This window comes from Pavona decussata, unplaced genomic scaffold (assembly GCF_977016875.1).
Source record: "Pavona decussata unplaced genomic scaffold, jaPavDecu1.1 SCAFFOLD_137, whole genome shotgun sequence".
NCBI lineage: Eukaryota > Metazoa > Cnidaria > Anthozoa > Scleractinia > Agariciidae > Pavona > Pavona decussata.
In genome coordinates this window covers 3400367-3415768 of record NW_028145550.1, presented here as the reverse complement: position 1 = coordinate 3415768, position 15402 = coordinate 3400367, and the positions used below count along the sequence as shown (strand labels likewise).

At 41.9% G+C, this 15402-nt stretch overlaps 1 protein-coding gene across 1 annotated transcript in view; it reads right to left on the bottom strand.

Moving 5' to 3' along the window:
• Positions 1–860: 860 nt before the first annotated feature.
• The window catches only part of LOC146467375 (bromodomain adjacent to zinc finger domain protein 1A-like), a 31267-nt gene continuing 16725 nt past the window's right edge, over positions 861–15402 (bottom strand). The window contains exons 7-19 of the mRNA XM_085126253.1: positions 15296–15391; positions 14505–14643; positions 12842–13165; positions 11916–12141; positions 11217–11399; positions 9981–10413; positions 6349–7228; positions 5520–5719; positions 4432–4932; positions 3542–3752; positions 2743–2961; positions 1575–2050; positions 861–1244 (exon numbers count right to left, since the gene is read on the bottom strand). Coding sequence (XP_084982379.1) covers positions 984–1244; positions 1575–2050; positions 2743–2961; positions 3542–3752; positions 4432–4932; positions 5520–5719; positions 6349–7228; positions 9981–10413; positions 11217–11399; positions 11916–12141; positions 12842–13165; positions 14505–14643; positions 15296–15391 — 4149 coding nt within the window. The 3' untranslated portion in view covers positions 861–983. The remainder of the gene's footprint in view (positions 1245–1574; positions 2051–2742; positions 2962–3541; positions 3753–4431; positions 4933–5519; positions 5720–6348; positions 7229–9980; positions 10414–11216; positions 11400–11915; positions 12142–12841; positions 13166–14504; positions 14644–15295; positions 15392–15402) is intronic.

Sequence of the window (15402 nt, the reverse complement as noted above, 5' to 3'; positions counted from 1 at the left end):
CTATGCGGATACTCGACGCGCAAATTGTCCACACAGAAGGCAACTTTCAGGCGCGATTTCTAGTTCAGTTTTTGCCTGCTTGTCTGTGAAATGAAAGTAGCAATAAATTCCACTGAGTTCCTAAAGCCTAACTCAAGAACGACAACATGTATTCCAGTTTCAGCTCGGTTCCAAAGCATTATTCATTCTATACTTACAGTCTGGTCAGCATTTAGTCTGTAAGCAGTCCCTTACAAATGAACCTTTACGGCGCAAAATGGGTTGGGCAAAAAACGCGCGACTAAACAAAATCTACACAGATATAGGGTGACATGAGGCGCCACAAAACTTAATACGGAAAATGCCGCGAGAGACTAAACTCAAGTCTGACCAAGGGGACGATAGAACGCTTACAGACTACCTACTACAAAGGGCCGACCAGCCTGCAATTCCAGTCGGGGCGTAATTCAAGAGGAATGGAAGCCACTGCTTCAGTCGTTCCTTTGTATGGCTCTGTCGACCGGCAATTTCACAATTCCCCTCTGACTTTGTTACGTCCGGTCTTTAGTGGTCAAACTGGCATATTTCATACACGAAAGTAAAACGTGAAAAGCTATCAATGCAGTGCTGCGAATGAAGTGCTAATTGAATTACGTAAGGATTCCCATGTTTCAGACGAATAGTACACTGATTTTCGCTCATCAATGTCTTAAGTTTTATAGAAATATTTAAATATATTAGAGTGCCTTGCCGAAAAATCACTCAAATTTGAATTAAAGGAAAAAAGCAGCTCTGTCTTTTTGTTGTTGCTGTTTTGTTTGTTTGTTTCTCATGTCGCATGCTGGCAGATTGTTCAACCGACCCCAATTCTATCCCATCCCACCCCTCCCCCTCCCTCTCTAGGGTGCAAATTGAAAGCACAGTTCATCACGAAGACCATCTCAGACTTCTACAGTCAGATTTAGACTACACGACGGCCATTCGTTTCTCTGGATCCAGTCCACTCATGTCCGTCTACTGCGAGTGGTTCGCCCGTCAGATGCGTCCAGTCCCAAGTCGGAATACCGCGTCTCAAAGAACGCCGACAGCCTCACCCCAGCTCGGGCCTCCTTACCACGTGGCCGACAGTACTCGGAGCAGTTGATGAAAACTTGGCGGACATCCGCGGCGAAATCTTCCACAGACTCGTACGCCTTGTCAGCGAGATTCTTCTTTATGGTTCCCAAGTCAATGGGCCTTTGTACGAAGTGAAGGTAGTCGGGATTCTGAAACAGAGCAAAGACCGAGAACAGGAAATTAATGAGAGCTCGATCCACACTCAACGGTTTGTGTGATTTGGTGGCTAGATTCAAATTTTTTAGTGATTGGTGCCGATTTTAGTACAAACTTATAAATGTGTTTCACAAAATGATACAGGCTCTTTAAAATTTAGCTTTCATACCGCTTAAGGATTCGTACCCAGTGCCTTGATCAGTCCTGGATGTACGAACGCCCGCGGCCTTAGAACAAAAGGACTGGGACGAGTGCTAATACGGAGAGGGACTGAAAAAAAACCCTAACGAGTGTGTCTGCGGGTGTGAGAGTACACAGCTTACCTCAGTAAGATCCACAGGTTCTAGGAATGGCCAGCCGTCCTCGTGGTTCATCACCTCGTCCAGTAGTTTCTGACAGACGACAAACTTGGCCGCAAGCTTGGGATCTCTCCTGCCAGCAGGCTTTTTACTTTGAGTCCGTAGCACCGGCGACGAAGAACGAGAAGAATCGATAGAACTTCGGCCGCGCCCGCGAGCCGCAATCTTCACGCTCCCCCTGCGGCCTGCCTTTGGTGGTGGCGATAGAGAACGAGACGACGACCTTGATGACGAAGACACCCGTCGGCGCTTGGTCGGCTTTTTGTCGGGTTTGACGCCGGTTTTTCGCGAGCGCGGCGGAGGAGATGGAGAGGACGACACTTGTCGTTTCCTTGATCGACTGCTGCTTTTCTTTGTTTGTCTGCTGCTTGGACGGGACACGCTGCGAGCTGGTTTCTTCTTCACCACTTTGATGCTTCGCTGAAGACTTTTCTGGGCAGCTTAAAATTTAAACAAAAAATAAAAGACTGCAATCTTCATGCCAACGTAAACAGGTGCTCTCACACCATGGCCCTGTGCAAAACCTATTTTGTCAAGAAGTTCCATCCTCGATTGATCCCATATATAAGATGACGGGGGCTTTTTCAAGCAAAACTGTGTTTTCCCCACCCATTTTTGTGGTCCAAAATGTGCAATTTTCCCACCCATTTTCCGACTTTATCCCTGAATGGATTACCAATTTCCGACCTGGGGGCCGTTTCTCGAAAGTCCCGGTAACTTCCCGGGTCCGATAAGTGTCTTTGGTGATAAATGTTTCTCAACAGAAGTCAAGTTTTGTTAGCTTCGAATACTAAATTTCAAAATCCTATAACTCTATGAAAACATTGGCCAAGTACCATGTCTGTAATCACTTTGTACTCGCGAAAAAAAAGCATTTAAAAATCTACTTATCGGGCCGGGTAAGTTACCGGGACTTTCGAGAAACGGGCCCCTGTATTCTTAAAAACATATTCGTTTTCATACCCGAACCCTAAATTGATAGCAAATTCCGTTTTCGCTGCCGTCGCTGTCGCTGTTGCTAAAGGCCCCTATTTGGTCGGTAAAAAAAGACACTACACCAAATCTGAAGAACTGAAACTAATTAAAAAAGATAACAATCATATCAGTTGCTATTTACTTCAAGACTGCTTACCTTCTATAGTGGCCTTTTTAACGCGGCAGCTCCGCGGCCGTTCGTCGTCCGCCCCAGTGCACACCTGACAGGCCCAGTTTCCGCGCGGGATTCGCCGCAAGGGCGGATAAGCGCAACTGACATGGTAGGCCAATGGACACGTGTCACAACACAACAGCTCCCCTCCCTCACAACACATCGCACACTGGTCACCATGTTCCGAGCTCTCACTTGCATCGCCTGATAAGTACAAGACAAAACAAAAATAGCAATAGCAAAGTATGCCCCAACAATTTCATTTCAATATAGAAACCCGTGGCGGCTAGGACGCGTCTGAACTGCAGTCAAGTTTCCACTCTTCTATTCACGCAACAGGCATCTGTAAGAAGGGGTGCATTCATGAGGCTTTTATCAGATTAGACATTTATGTTTGCTGCTCCTAAATTATGGAACGCTCTTACTTTGGTCATTCGGTCTACCACAAGCCTCCCTTCCTTTAAAACTAAAGTTAAGACTTTTTATGTAGGAAAGCCTTCGACTGATTTTTCCTCTGTAAAGCGCATTAGAACATTTTAAGGATACTGTGCTATATAAGTATTTTTAGTCATAGTTATTAAGCGAGTCCTAGGTACTGTCTCTAGACAACAGACTTTTGTATTCAAGCAGCGATCTCCTGAGACCATGGATTAAAAGAAGAAGAAGAAGAAGAAGAAGAAGAAGAAGAAGAAGAAGAAGAAGAAGAAGAAGAAGAAGAAGAAGAAGAAGAAGAAGAAGAAGAAGAAGAAGAAGAAGAAGAAGAAGAAGAAGAAGCATCTCTTACTTTTATCCTTCTCTTCATCGCTTTCTGATTCACTTTCAGCTTCCTCCTCGTCCTCGTCGCTATCTTCTTCCTCGCTCTCTTCCTCGTCGTCTGATCTTTTTTCGTAATTAACATCTTCATCTTCCTCACTCGCAACAGGCTTCTTTCGTCTGTCACTACGCCTCGTTTCCTTAGGGCGGCAGTCCGCACAAAACCACTGACCTTCAGGAACCTGCAGATACATCAATAAACGAACATCAAGTATACTCTTTCCATGACTTTGTTTGACCGATAAACAAAAGGCTGCCATGGTATAGATATAGATTAGTTGAACAATTTCCATATGTAAAGGGCTTTTGTTTGACTTGCATGTTGACATTTTTCTTATACATTCCACTGTCCAAAAAAAAGATGCCTGTTCTGAACTGGAAAACAGCGCAGTTCACTAAGATTGGTGTCCTCGTTCTAAAAACATAACAAAATTAAGAAACATGGAAGCCGTTACAGCCACACTCAAAAACGCCATTTAAAGAGTCTAATCAAAATGAAACAATTGAACACTCCCACGAAAACAAAAAAATGATAAAAACCAAACCCAAATGAGATTTCAACCTGGACAAAGAAAATTGTGATTTTTAAGTTTAAATTTTAAATCGCCGTTTTACTTGACTGCGATTTTGAATTGTGCAGCAGTGGGAGAAGAGTCCATGTGGTGTGGGCAGAAAAACATTTCATACTGCTCCCGGGCGTTTCCTCAAGGCAGCTATTATTCATGAACTCTGCTCGCAACAAAATCGAAAACCAGACAGCGTGAATGTGAATTTATAGGGAAAATCGCCGGTTAATTACCCAAGCGCTTGAAAGTCCCACTTTAAACCATACCAGACATGGCCTAGTGCCCTACTACATACCTCCTTTATGGGTGGTTTAAGGCAGTACATATGATGGCCCCGATCACAGCCATCACACAGGAGCATGTGCTCGGCATCTCCTTTCCTCTTACACAGCCTACACCGAGCATTCAATACCGACTTGCTCCACGCCACAGACTGATCCAGCGTGTTCAGATGCACAAACACCTGAGAAAGGTTTGTGCAGGCCAGAAGAGACTCTTCCCACCTCTCCAGACATGTCTTCTGCTTCACAGGTTCACCTTCCGAGGAGCTGCTACTGCTGTCCTCCGCATCCCTATCCTCTTTCGTCACCTCGCCTTCCTTGGCTTCTGCTCCATTGTCTTCAGCTTCTTTCTTTCTCTTCTCCTTCTTTTGCTTTTCTTTACTTTCCGCTACTTTCATCATCTCGTTGAACTCGCTGACGGCAGCGGCGGCTGCTTCTTTTTGTTTTTGGCGCTTCGTCTCTTCGTCCTCGCCAAGAGGTGGATTCAGATACTTTCTTTCAATCCCTTGTTCCACCTGAAAAGCAGCACAAGACAAAATCAAAGTAAGTTAGCCGAAAACTGAAGGCTCTAACGCAAGATAATTCAACCAAAGGTGAAGACAAAGCGAAGTAACACCAAGGGGAACTTGATCTGAAACACAACCGCCATTCATCAAACTAGTAAGTAAATTGATTAACTGGTTTAAATTACTGGTACTGTCCAGTTTAAAGATTCAACAGTATAGCATACACCATATATTAACTGTAACAGGAGTTCTCGCCAAAAAGCCCACAAAGGTTTGCTGAGAGCCTAGGGTCCATAAGAGATGATAACAGTTGACTCCTCTTACAGACAATCTCTGTAAAACAATAATTATACTTTTATGGACAAATAAGAAGACTGATTGATTGATTGATTGATTGATTGATGACAAAAGATCCAACAAATTACAAGTCAACAAGAATCTCATCACAACTCAAAACATCCGATTCTTTCCTGCAAAGCAACTGGGAAGAAATTTGAAAAATAGGGGAGTACTTCTAAAGGTAGACAAGCCTTCTTTCCCACTTAAAAGAAAATGCTGCAAATTCCTGTTCATAACCTTTTGAGAAGACATCTTACCTTGAGGAGCTCCAGTGCAAGCTCTTTGACTGCTGGGTTGATTAAAACAGAGCCTACATCTAAGCTGATAGTGGGTGTGCTGCATCTTGTACCTCCTGCTGGTGAAGACGGTTGGCTACTGTCTGATTGCAGATGAAGAGGAAGAGCTGAAAACGAGCGCTCTGCTGGCTTGTGACCTGATTGACTGAGATCCTCAGATCCTGAAAATTATCACAGATGAAAAGTCTAGAGTTAGAAAAGGCAGTGAATGATAATAAAGGCAGAGCGTAGTTAATTAAAGGCAATGGTTATGAAACCTGACAAACTTCTCTGTTACATGTTTTTGTCTACCTTTTTGGCCTTGACCCTGCACAAACAACAATAGTGTTTGGAATGTGTTGGAGCAACTGACCAATCGAAACGTTTTTGTTAAGATATTCAACTGTGGTGTGAACATTAAAACAAAGGATTGTACAGGGTCGCAGCCCTTCAAACATAAATTGCAGAACCATTGTTTTCATAGCAAGGTTTTGTAACCAGTCCCTCAATTAACTATGGGCAGAGGTAAGATGTTGGTTAGCACATTGGGACATTTGATCAGATGAGCATTTTGCTTTCCAGACTGAAAAGAGATAATGTGGACTGTCGTTGTCCAAGGACACAACAAGAGCATTCAAATGAATGACCTTTTAAGGTTGCAAGTTTGGTTAACATAAAAAAATAACAACAACAACCAACAAAATTACTCCAACTTGTTCCAGGTACTATACTTTTAAGAAGGTAAACTTCATCATAAAAGACAATGTTTTAGGATCCAAATACATGTAGCTCTCACTGTTGTAACAGTTACCTGTATGGCACTCCTGTTTAATATGATCTTTTACACCATTAACAACTGGCTTTATGTCCTCATCACACTCCATTGGTTTTTCCTCCTCTTCCACTTTCTTCCCTCCCTCTTCTTCACCACTCGTGTCCTTGCTCAGCTTGCCCTCTTCTTCAACACTTGCATCAAGCTCCATTAGCTCTTCAGCTCCATTTTCCTTCACTTCACTGATGCCATTAACTTTCAACTCTTTGTTACCCTGTTCCTCAAAAAACTGATTATAGATTCCATTTTCCACTTTGGCTCTCCACTCCTCACGTTCCACACCCCTGACAGAGCCTAGATTCCCCTGCCATATTCTGTCCTCCAGATCGAGAATCTGGTCACGCAAGTTAGCCTCGATGAACTCCTCCATGGTCTTATACCGTGATTTGTCCACAGTAGGTTGATTCCTCCCTCCTCGCCTTCCTTTGGGCTTGGCATCCTTCTTCAGGGCTTGAACCTCCTCCTTCAGAGGACACTTTTCCACAGCAAGTGTAAGCTGCTTGTACTCCTGTTGGATTGCTTCCCTTAAAAGTCTCTCGCGGAAACCTCTTGGATTCAGAGCATCCAACAGGTTATCCACATCCTCTTTGCAATTGAAAAAAGACCATCTAACCACTGATCTCCTTTTGTATAAATCACAGCAGTCTTTATTCTCAGACGAACTCTTTGTTAACTGGTATGCATTCAACATGTTCAAAACTTTTCTGTCAAAGTTCTCATTCTTTGGAGTGTGTTTCTCATCAGCGTGGCCATTAACCAAAGGTTTGTCGTCATTTGATTCTGTTGTGGACTTTCCATTCTCTTGTCCTTTCTCTTTATGTTCCTGTTGTTGCTCACCACCACTTTCATTTTCAGTGCCCTGTTAAGGCAAAAAAATATGGCTTACTATACATGTAACTAGTTAACAATTAGATTATGAGCTCGAGATTTCTATCGCGTGATAGCTGGTGAGGGCGCAGCCCGAATCAGCTATCACGCATAGAAATCGAGAGCGAATAATCTAATTGTTTTAGTATAAATCTACTAGTCGTTCAAAGCTAAACAAGTAAATTAATTATATCCTCATCGCAGACACTTTGAAAACGCGACGAAGCGGCCGCCATTTTGTTGAAAACCGCTACTCACTATCTATCACAGAATAGATAGCGAGTAGCGTAGCCAATCAGAGAACGGCATTCGTGATAGAACACTAGTAGATTTATACTAATTTCATTTAGAATTGCTTGGGATAGTTGTCCCTATCCACACATAGAAGGTTTAAAATGCAGTGTATGAAGGTGGTAATTTAGGTGGTACAACTTTGTTGTAAGCAACAAACTGACAACAACCTCGCAATACCAATTGTCTGGTGTAAATCAAACCTACAACTTCTTATGATTGAAGTGATAAACACATAAAAAATTAATGCCGTAACATGTTTTAAGACCTCACAATGATCAATGAAACAAACGTGAAATGTATGTTGAATGAAGGAGACTTTGTAAATGATTTCTGTATGATGTTCCAAGATGCGCAAGAAAAGCAAAAGCAAAAATTGTACCATCTAAATCAGCCTTAACAGAGGTGGCAATTGAAACTCAGCACACCATACAGTACCGCTCAAAAGTAAGTTACCACCCTCTCGCGAGACGCGATTCTCGTCTCGCGATACGAGATTCTCGTCTCGCGATACGAGATTCTCGTCTCGCGAGACGAGACACTCGTCTCGCGAGAGGGTGAAAAAACTGTAAGTACATTTACTTAGGCTTGACTTTTCTCGTGAGAGTTTTGTTGATACGGCAGGACGCCCTTGTCACGCAGCAAGCTGAATTATGGAGTTCGGTCGCAAGCTTATCGATCGTGAACCAGGTTGCAAACAAAATCGAACTTGCTTTGTTAAGCGACTTACCGACTGATCGAGGACTTAATGTGTTTGTATATACACTGTACTTTGTGATTTAGACCTCTACAGAGCGATTCAACGATGTAAGCGAACGACGGCTGCAAAGATAACCGAACTGATTAATCTGTCATTGCGCATTTATTCGGAGGTGGCACGTCGGGTTATCGGAGCTAATAAATTTGCAGAACCTAATAAAGCGTCTTCGTGTAGAAGAGATTGTAAATGCTGTGTATGTTTTTATATCTTTTATTCTCTCAGGGATTTAGAAAAAAATAACCCACAAACACATACACTTTAAAGAGCTGGTGATGACCAGTTAGACTGTTGCGGCCTCTGTTGTACGTGCGCTAGAGATTATTTGCGTATTACATAGGCGTGAAACAAATATACGAAATTAAAACTTACATGTGATTTGCATTTAAAAAACCTATCTGTTACTTTTCAATAATGGGTTGTGGCCAAGGGTTGTGGCTAAAATGTAAGTGTCAATCGAGCGACGACTTTCGGTTTTTGAAGGTTGAGATGTAAGCGCGGCGCGGTGTCGATATGCAAATTCGGTGCACGATAAACTGAAATCAATTCTGAACTAGAACTACGCATTTTACGCTAGCTCTTCAACAACGTTTCTGTTTTCGATTTTCTTTATACACAACTTTGTTTTTTCTTGGCAGAAAAAGCCTCTGCAACCGCAAAGAAGTTCGATTCAATAGCGGTTTGCAAAGCATGATACATGTACATGTATGCAAATTCGAACCGCAGTGAAATTGAAAAACATTGTAAGTGTCAGGGTTATTATTTCAAAAAACTGTTTAATAGATACAGGCACAGAACTTGACTTTAATAAGGCTGGGATTTTTTATGTAGGAATTGTGTGTGCGGGAAAGTTTCAATTGCAAATTGATATGTCGGCGAGCTCGCTAAAACGAAACCTTCGAAGTGACGGAAGAAATAAATCATCTCTTACACTGTGCGCGAATCGAAACCTTTGAACTGAATGAAGACAAAATTGTTTCGAATCACATAAGCTCTGATAATGCGAACTTACTTGTCGACGGAATCAACCACCGTTGGCACAGGCCGTTTTAAAAACGGCATACAGTGTAAATAAAAGCAACACAAGACAAGTGCGCGAGAAATTCAGTCATTAGTTCTTCTCGCAAGAAACTCGGTAATATTCCAAAATTTCCGCTTCAGTGATTCTCGCGAGACGAGACTCTCGTCTCTCGAGACAAGACTCTCGTCTCTCGAAACGAGATTCTCGTCTCGCGAGAAACGAGACGAGACTGGTAACTTACTTTTGAGCGGTACTGTAAATATTAGGGACCTGAAGCAACTGCAACGGCGACGGCAACAGTGGCTGCAATAACCAAAACTGAGAAGCACCCTGGCAGCAACATGCCAGACTTTACCACCTGCATAAGTTCAAGTTTAATCCCGTTCTAAATCAAGCATGTAGAAGTGGAAGGAGCAAGTTAATAGGGCTAGAGGTTCGGGCACTGGACTGGTAATCCAGAGGCCCCGGGTTCAAGTCCTGCTCTGGCCACTTGGATTTGTTTCATGGTAGCATCATTTTCAAACCCACAACCACGCTTTGTACACATGTACATTGTAAATAGCCAACTGGTCTGCCTCTTGCCAGTCGGGATTTTCAACAAATGCCCAGTTTGCACAACTATTTTGTTCAGTGTCACCAATTAGTACGACAGGGCTGAATTCTTATTAAGCTTACCTCTGATTCAGAATCTGATTCTGGCTCCAATAATAGGTGCTGGTCAGGGTCATCATCCTCAACAAAGAGTCCTCTTAATGACTTGAACACCCAGTAACGCCTGAACACCCTGTCCCGCCCTAGTGGCTGTATTGCACTCCTAGACACTGCCTTTGACAATTGATACATGAACTCTTGATCCTTGCGTTTGCGTTCTTCTCGTCTTTGCTGCGCAAGTTCCTCTTCCTCTTCTTTAGTCAAAGCAGGAGGTTGGTTGGAGTCTCCCTTCTCCTCTGTAGCCTTGTCGTCAGTGTTTGTGGATTCCTTGGTTTCACTTGGTTGAGAGCTATCCGGATTTTCTCCCTTCCTTTTTGCCATTTTCTTACCCCCTTTCTTGCTCTGATCACCCTTGTTCTGCTCTAACTCGGTTTTGGTTGGCTCTTTAGTTTTTGTGCTAAAAATATCAAAGCAAATTAATGGCACAAACCTCAGCTTGAAACTCTACACTATGCATGGGACATCTTAAAGCAGCTACTCCATCACCCCTAGGGTGTGACATCTGGACGGCATAAACCCGCTTATCATCGGAATGATTTCAGGGCCCCCCCAAAACACAATCCTGTCAAACCTCAAAAGGAATGGGGGGGGGGGGGGTTTATAGGGGAGGGAGGTCACTTAAAATTTATCCACCAATCTGTAATAATATTTTACGTGGCCCAACCAGAATTGCATTTTTTTGCATGCCCGCCACCCCTGCCACCCCTGCCCACGCCATAATCCACTAGCCCAAACCACCTTGAGGATTTATGATGTGCCTTCACATAGCAATTTTTTAAACACACTCAACTTTTTCAAAAGAGTTTGAAGCAGTTGAAAATTCTTAGCAAACCAACAGAAATAAAAATGTTGTTTCTGACAGAGCATGACCTCAATTACACTATTTTTTGATACATATATAGACCTTAATTATTTAGAAACAGCTACGATTTTAATATTCTTTTGCTCACATTCAAATTACCCTTTTTACAGCTACAGCTTACAGTTCTTAAGCTACAAGATAATAAAAAAAGTTTACGTTGAATGAGGCAAGAAGGGCTAATTTGAATGCAAACAAAATAATACATGTATGTACATTATAATTAAAATCATGATAACTATTTTGTAATAAGGTTTATCTACAGAGCAGGTCAAAATCAAGCACACAATGCAGTCGCAGAAGCAACACATGCTCTCCTTAATTAATATTTGCTCTGTTACCTTGATTCTCCTGTTGCTGCATCAATCTTTTCCTGATCCTTCTCCTTCTTGCGTTTCTCCAGCTCTTCCTTCTGTCGCTGTCTTTCCTCTTGTTTACGCCGGTACCTCACAGCAGCTTCCTCCTTATCCCTCCGTTGATCTGCCCATTGATCCTCTTGCCATTCACGACGGACTTTGCGGCACCTGAGGGACGGTGACAGAAAACAACATTAACCCAGGCATACAACAAACCTACCTTGTCACAGAGGAAAAGTGGTGTGCAGGTTTGTGGAATTCCAGCTGAACATTACTGATAACATCAGTGATTGGGGGATTGGTGTATTCATTGACTTTATATCATCACTTTTGCACTACAAATTAAGGTAAACTGTTAGAAGATCTACCAAAATGGGAATAGCATCACATTCATAGTGGAGAATAAATAATTTAAATAGCTTTGCAGTGAACAGTTATCCTCTAGACTTTTCCGCAGGTGACAGGAGAATACTAACCATAGAAAATGGCAACCTGGGCATTTTAACCAGTTTGGTGAAGATGATTTACCAGAATTTAATGAACGCAAAATAGGTGCCTATTTGGTTTCAAATTATGTCAAATAAACTGTAATATCTGCTAGTTGCAGCAATTAAATAAAGGCACCGCATACAGCAACCAGACTTATTCTTTAAGCTACAGTTCACATGGTTTATGATGCCTTACTGGTCAAAGCCTTCTTCCACATAGTCTCGTGCAGTTGCATAGGTTATCAGCTGGGTACAGAGAGCCACCAATACTTTAAGTTTCTCTTCAGCTCCCATGTCGTAGATATTGCCAGTCACCAGTGCTTTTAACAGATGAGGCTCAGCATGACGAAACTCAACTCCAGCATCATCACTGTAGGTGAATCCACCACGACGCTGCCAACGATACGAAGACTCACCACACCCTAATGAATATTACAGATGGTTTTAACTTCACTAAATCAATGTGGCCTGCAAAACTCTACATGACCTGATTCTTTCAAGGAGTATTTATTCCTGCATCCAGCCACAAACTGCAGTACATTGTATTTCTATAGGTTTGTACACTTGCTGGACAAATAAATTCATATACTTTTCAAGGACGTTCTATGGCTTGTATTTGCAGCTTAAAAGGACTTCATAGTGTAAATGTATGTGAACACTGAGTGCAATGTCTGATCCTGATAGAAGTCAGAAGATTTGTGGCAGGACCTTTCCTAGTAATAGTCAATAGATTTAATGACAATGAAAATTTTTGTTTTCATACTCTGGCATATTTTGCACCGTTTAAAAATTCCCTGAACTCATAGCGATAAAAAGCTATAAGATGACCAAAAAAGCCTGACAACTGGGATAATCATCTATAGCACCAAACATCATCAGCTCATTGAAAAAAAAATGTCATTAACAATAATTTATCATAGGGTTATTTATCCAGAAAACTATTCAATGTTGATCAACAAAGTCAATACTAAACTGGTTCTGTTACACACCCAAGGCCTCCTTTTGTGCCATGTACAGTAACATATTTGTTGCACTTATTGCCTAAACTGGTTTTAATGAAAGTTTTGTTACACACCCAAGGCTTCCTTTTGTGTCATGTTCAGTAATATATTTCTTACATACCTATCCTGGCACCAGAGGACAACAAGTGCAGTCTCAACAGTTCGGAGCTCGTAAATGGGTCCATAATTAACTCATGGAGTGGCTTCCCCTGGTACTGCATGGGCCACGCTGCCGCCATACTTGCCGAGGCAGACACAGTCGCTTGTGATTTCTCATCAGCATCGTCGTCCATGTCAACAACAGGCTCGTGATCATGTGTTCCATCAAGACCTTCTTCCTCTTCCTCCTCTAAGTGAGTGCGCAGTATTGCTCCCAGTAAGAACAGAATTAAGTCATAGTATACACCTTCTGCATCATGTTCTGTTAGTGCCTCCTCTAACATGGCTGAATCAGCATAAGGAAAGAGAGATTATAATAAATTAATGAATGCAACTTTTGTTGTGGAGGTGTAGTAGTTTACACATGTACATCTGTAATGTTTAGCACAAGTTCCAGTCTTTAAACCAGACTACTGGTTTAATGATTAGAGGTTCACTGGTTCATGGATCAGGGTGCACAGGGGTTTCATTAAGTTTTGAAGTAGGGGGCACCTATAGGAGAGTTAAGCTGGGCAGCAAATTTCACTTAAAGTTAAGTTCTTTATGTTCAGTTTGAAAGTAGAGAGGTACTGACTCTTGTGTATCCTGGTACTGGTACCCAGGTCCTGTCTTCTTATGAGAACCCTGGGTACAAGTATAAAGTTGCTTAGTCTCTGCAGTATTTAGCTTTTAGGCCAGAGACAAAATTCTGCAGGTAACCCTAGCACAGACTTTCGTTCTGTCCAGAAAGGAGTATTAAAACTTTTTGTTGTTTCATGGTACAGAAACCAAATCCAGTTGTTTGGGCACCTATGCCCAAAGTTAATTTTCACAGCGCTAGTGAACAACATCCCTAATCCTTTGTGAAAACTTCCACAAACAAAGGCATCAAAACCACACTCCAAGTTATGCACAGTCTTGCTGTACATAGTAAATTTAGTCTAACACCAAATCAACCCCTCATAACAGAGAAAACATCTGGAAGTCTTACAAGAAATAATATTGTACAGCTTTCAAATACAGTCTACAGTGTGTATGGATGTTATCTTTACCCTGCCTCCTACAGTCTTCTCCCTACTTTAAGCCAGTGACACACCTGGCGATTTTATACGCCAATTGCGGTGAATTTGATCACCAGTGAAAATCGCAAGCAAGCAAGTCACGTGATAAAATCACCCAACCTGACTGGTTGACTTTACCGGCAATGCACAGCTATGAGCGTAGAAAATTGCGGGAACAGGCACACTTGGTGAATGCTGGCGAATTTAATTGCCAATATCTGATATGCCAGATATCGGTGATTTTATACGCCAATCACAGTGAACGGCTTATAAAATAGGCAGGTGTGTTGCTGGCTTTATATGGGATTTTGGGAATGAGTGTCAATACAAACTGGCAGAGCATGGTAACAAGCACAAAGAAGGGGCTTTAATGTGGGAAAGAGAAAAATGAATGAAATGAGCCCCATGTTTACCTGTTTCATGAAATGATTGATCTTTTAAGGTATTTCTACAATTAAGTCCCTTAGTCAGGGAATTTTCAATGGCAGCAAATGACATACTGTACATGTAGGTACTACAAAAAAGGGATCCAGGGCAAAAAATGACATAATAAAATTTGTGGGATACTGAATGGTTTATTCGTACCAAAGGAAAGGCCATTTGGAAATTCATCTTTGATGTCAAACAGGTTTCCAAAAACATTGAGAAATTCCAACACCATCATCATGTCACCAAACAGATCTGAAGGAAGCTTTATCCTAACTGGAATGGTCTGAGGCAGTGCCTGGAATCAGAACAGGTGTATCAGTTATCACTGTGTAATGGAACATAGGGAGCTCATCAGACTTAACTTACTGATTGGAGAGTTCAGAATTGAGAAAGTCAGAATAAAAATTTAATTCAAAGGATGGAGGCATAAAGAGTGTCAGTGATGTCAAATTTTCCTCCAATTTGCTACAGTGTATTATATTTTTGCAAATGGCAAAGCTTCACCCCAGACTTTGAGAAAGCTGTTGTGCCCTCTGAGAACCAAAAGCCACAGCAAAAGGGCTGAAATGGACTGTTAACAAACAAGCCACAACTGAGTCACACAGATCTGAGCAAAATAAAATAAAAAAAACAGACCAAAAATTTAAGATACACGTAGGCCCTTTATGCCCCCAGTATTCAGATGTCGCGTGGGTGGCAAAATGGGAAAATTTTTAGCTTCTTACATTAAGTTTTTTTATTTCCAAAAAAGAGGAGATGTCACCAACCATTTGAGAGAGTAAACTACAGCCAAAGTTAATCCAATGGCTACCAGTCCTACAGTATGCGGTTAGATTCCTAAGTGCAAGTTTGTGTGTATGCTCAAACATGATGTAGTTTGACTTTATGACATGAATTAGGTGCACAGTAAGGATGCGCATAAAAAATTTGCGTGAAAGACAACAAACCTTCAAATCATCCAATTCGAGGTCCTCTCTAGGTTTATTCCACTCCTTTAATCTGATCGTCTCAAGCCTCTTTTCATTCTTTTGTCTTTCTCGTTCCTATCAATTAA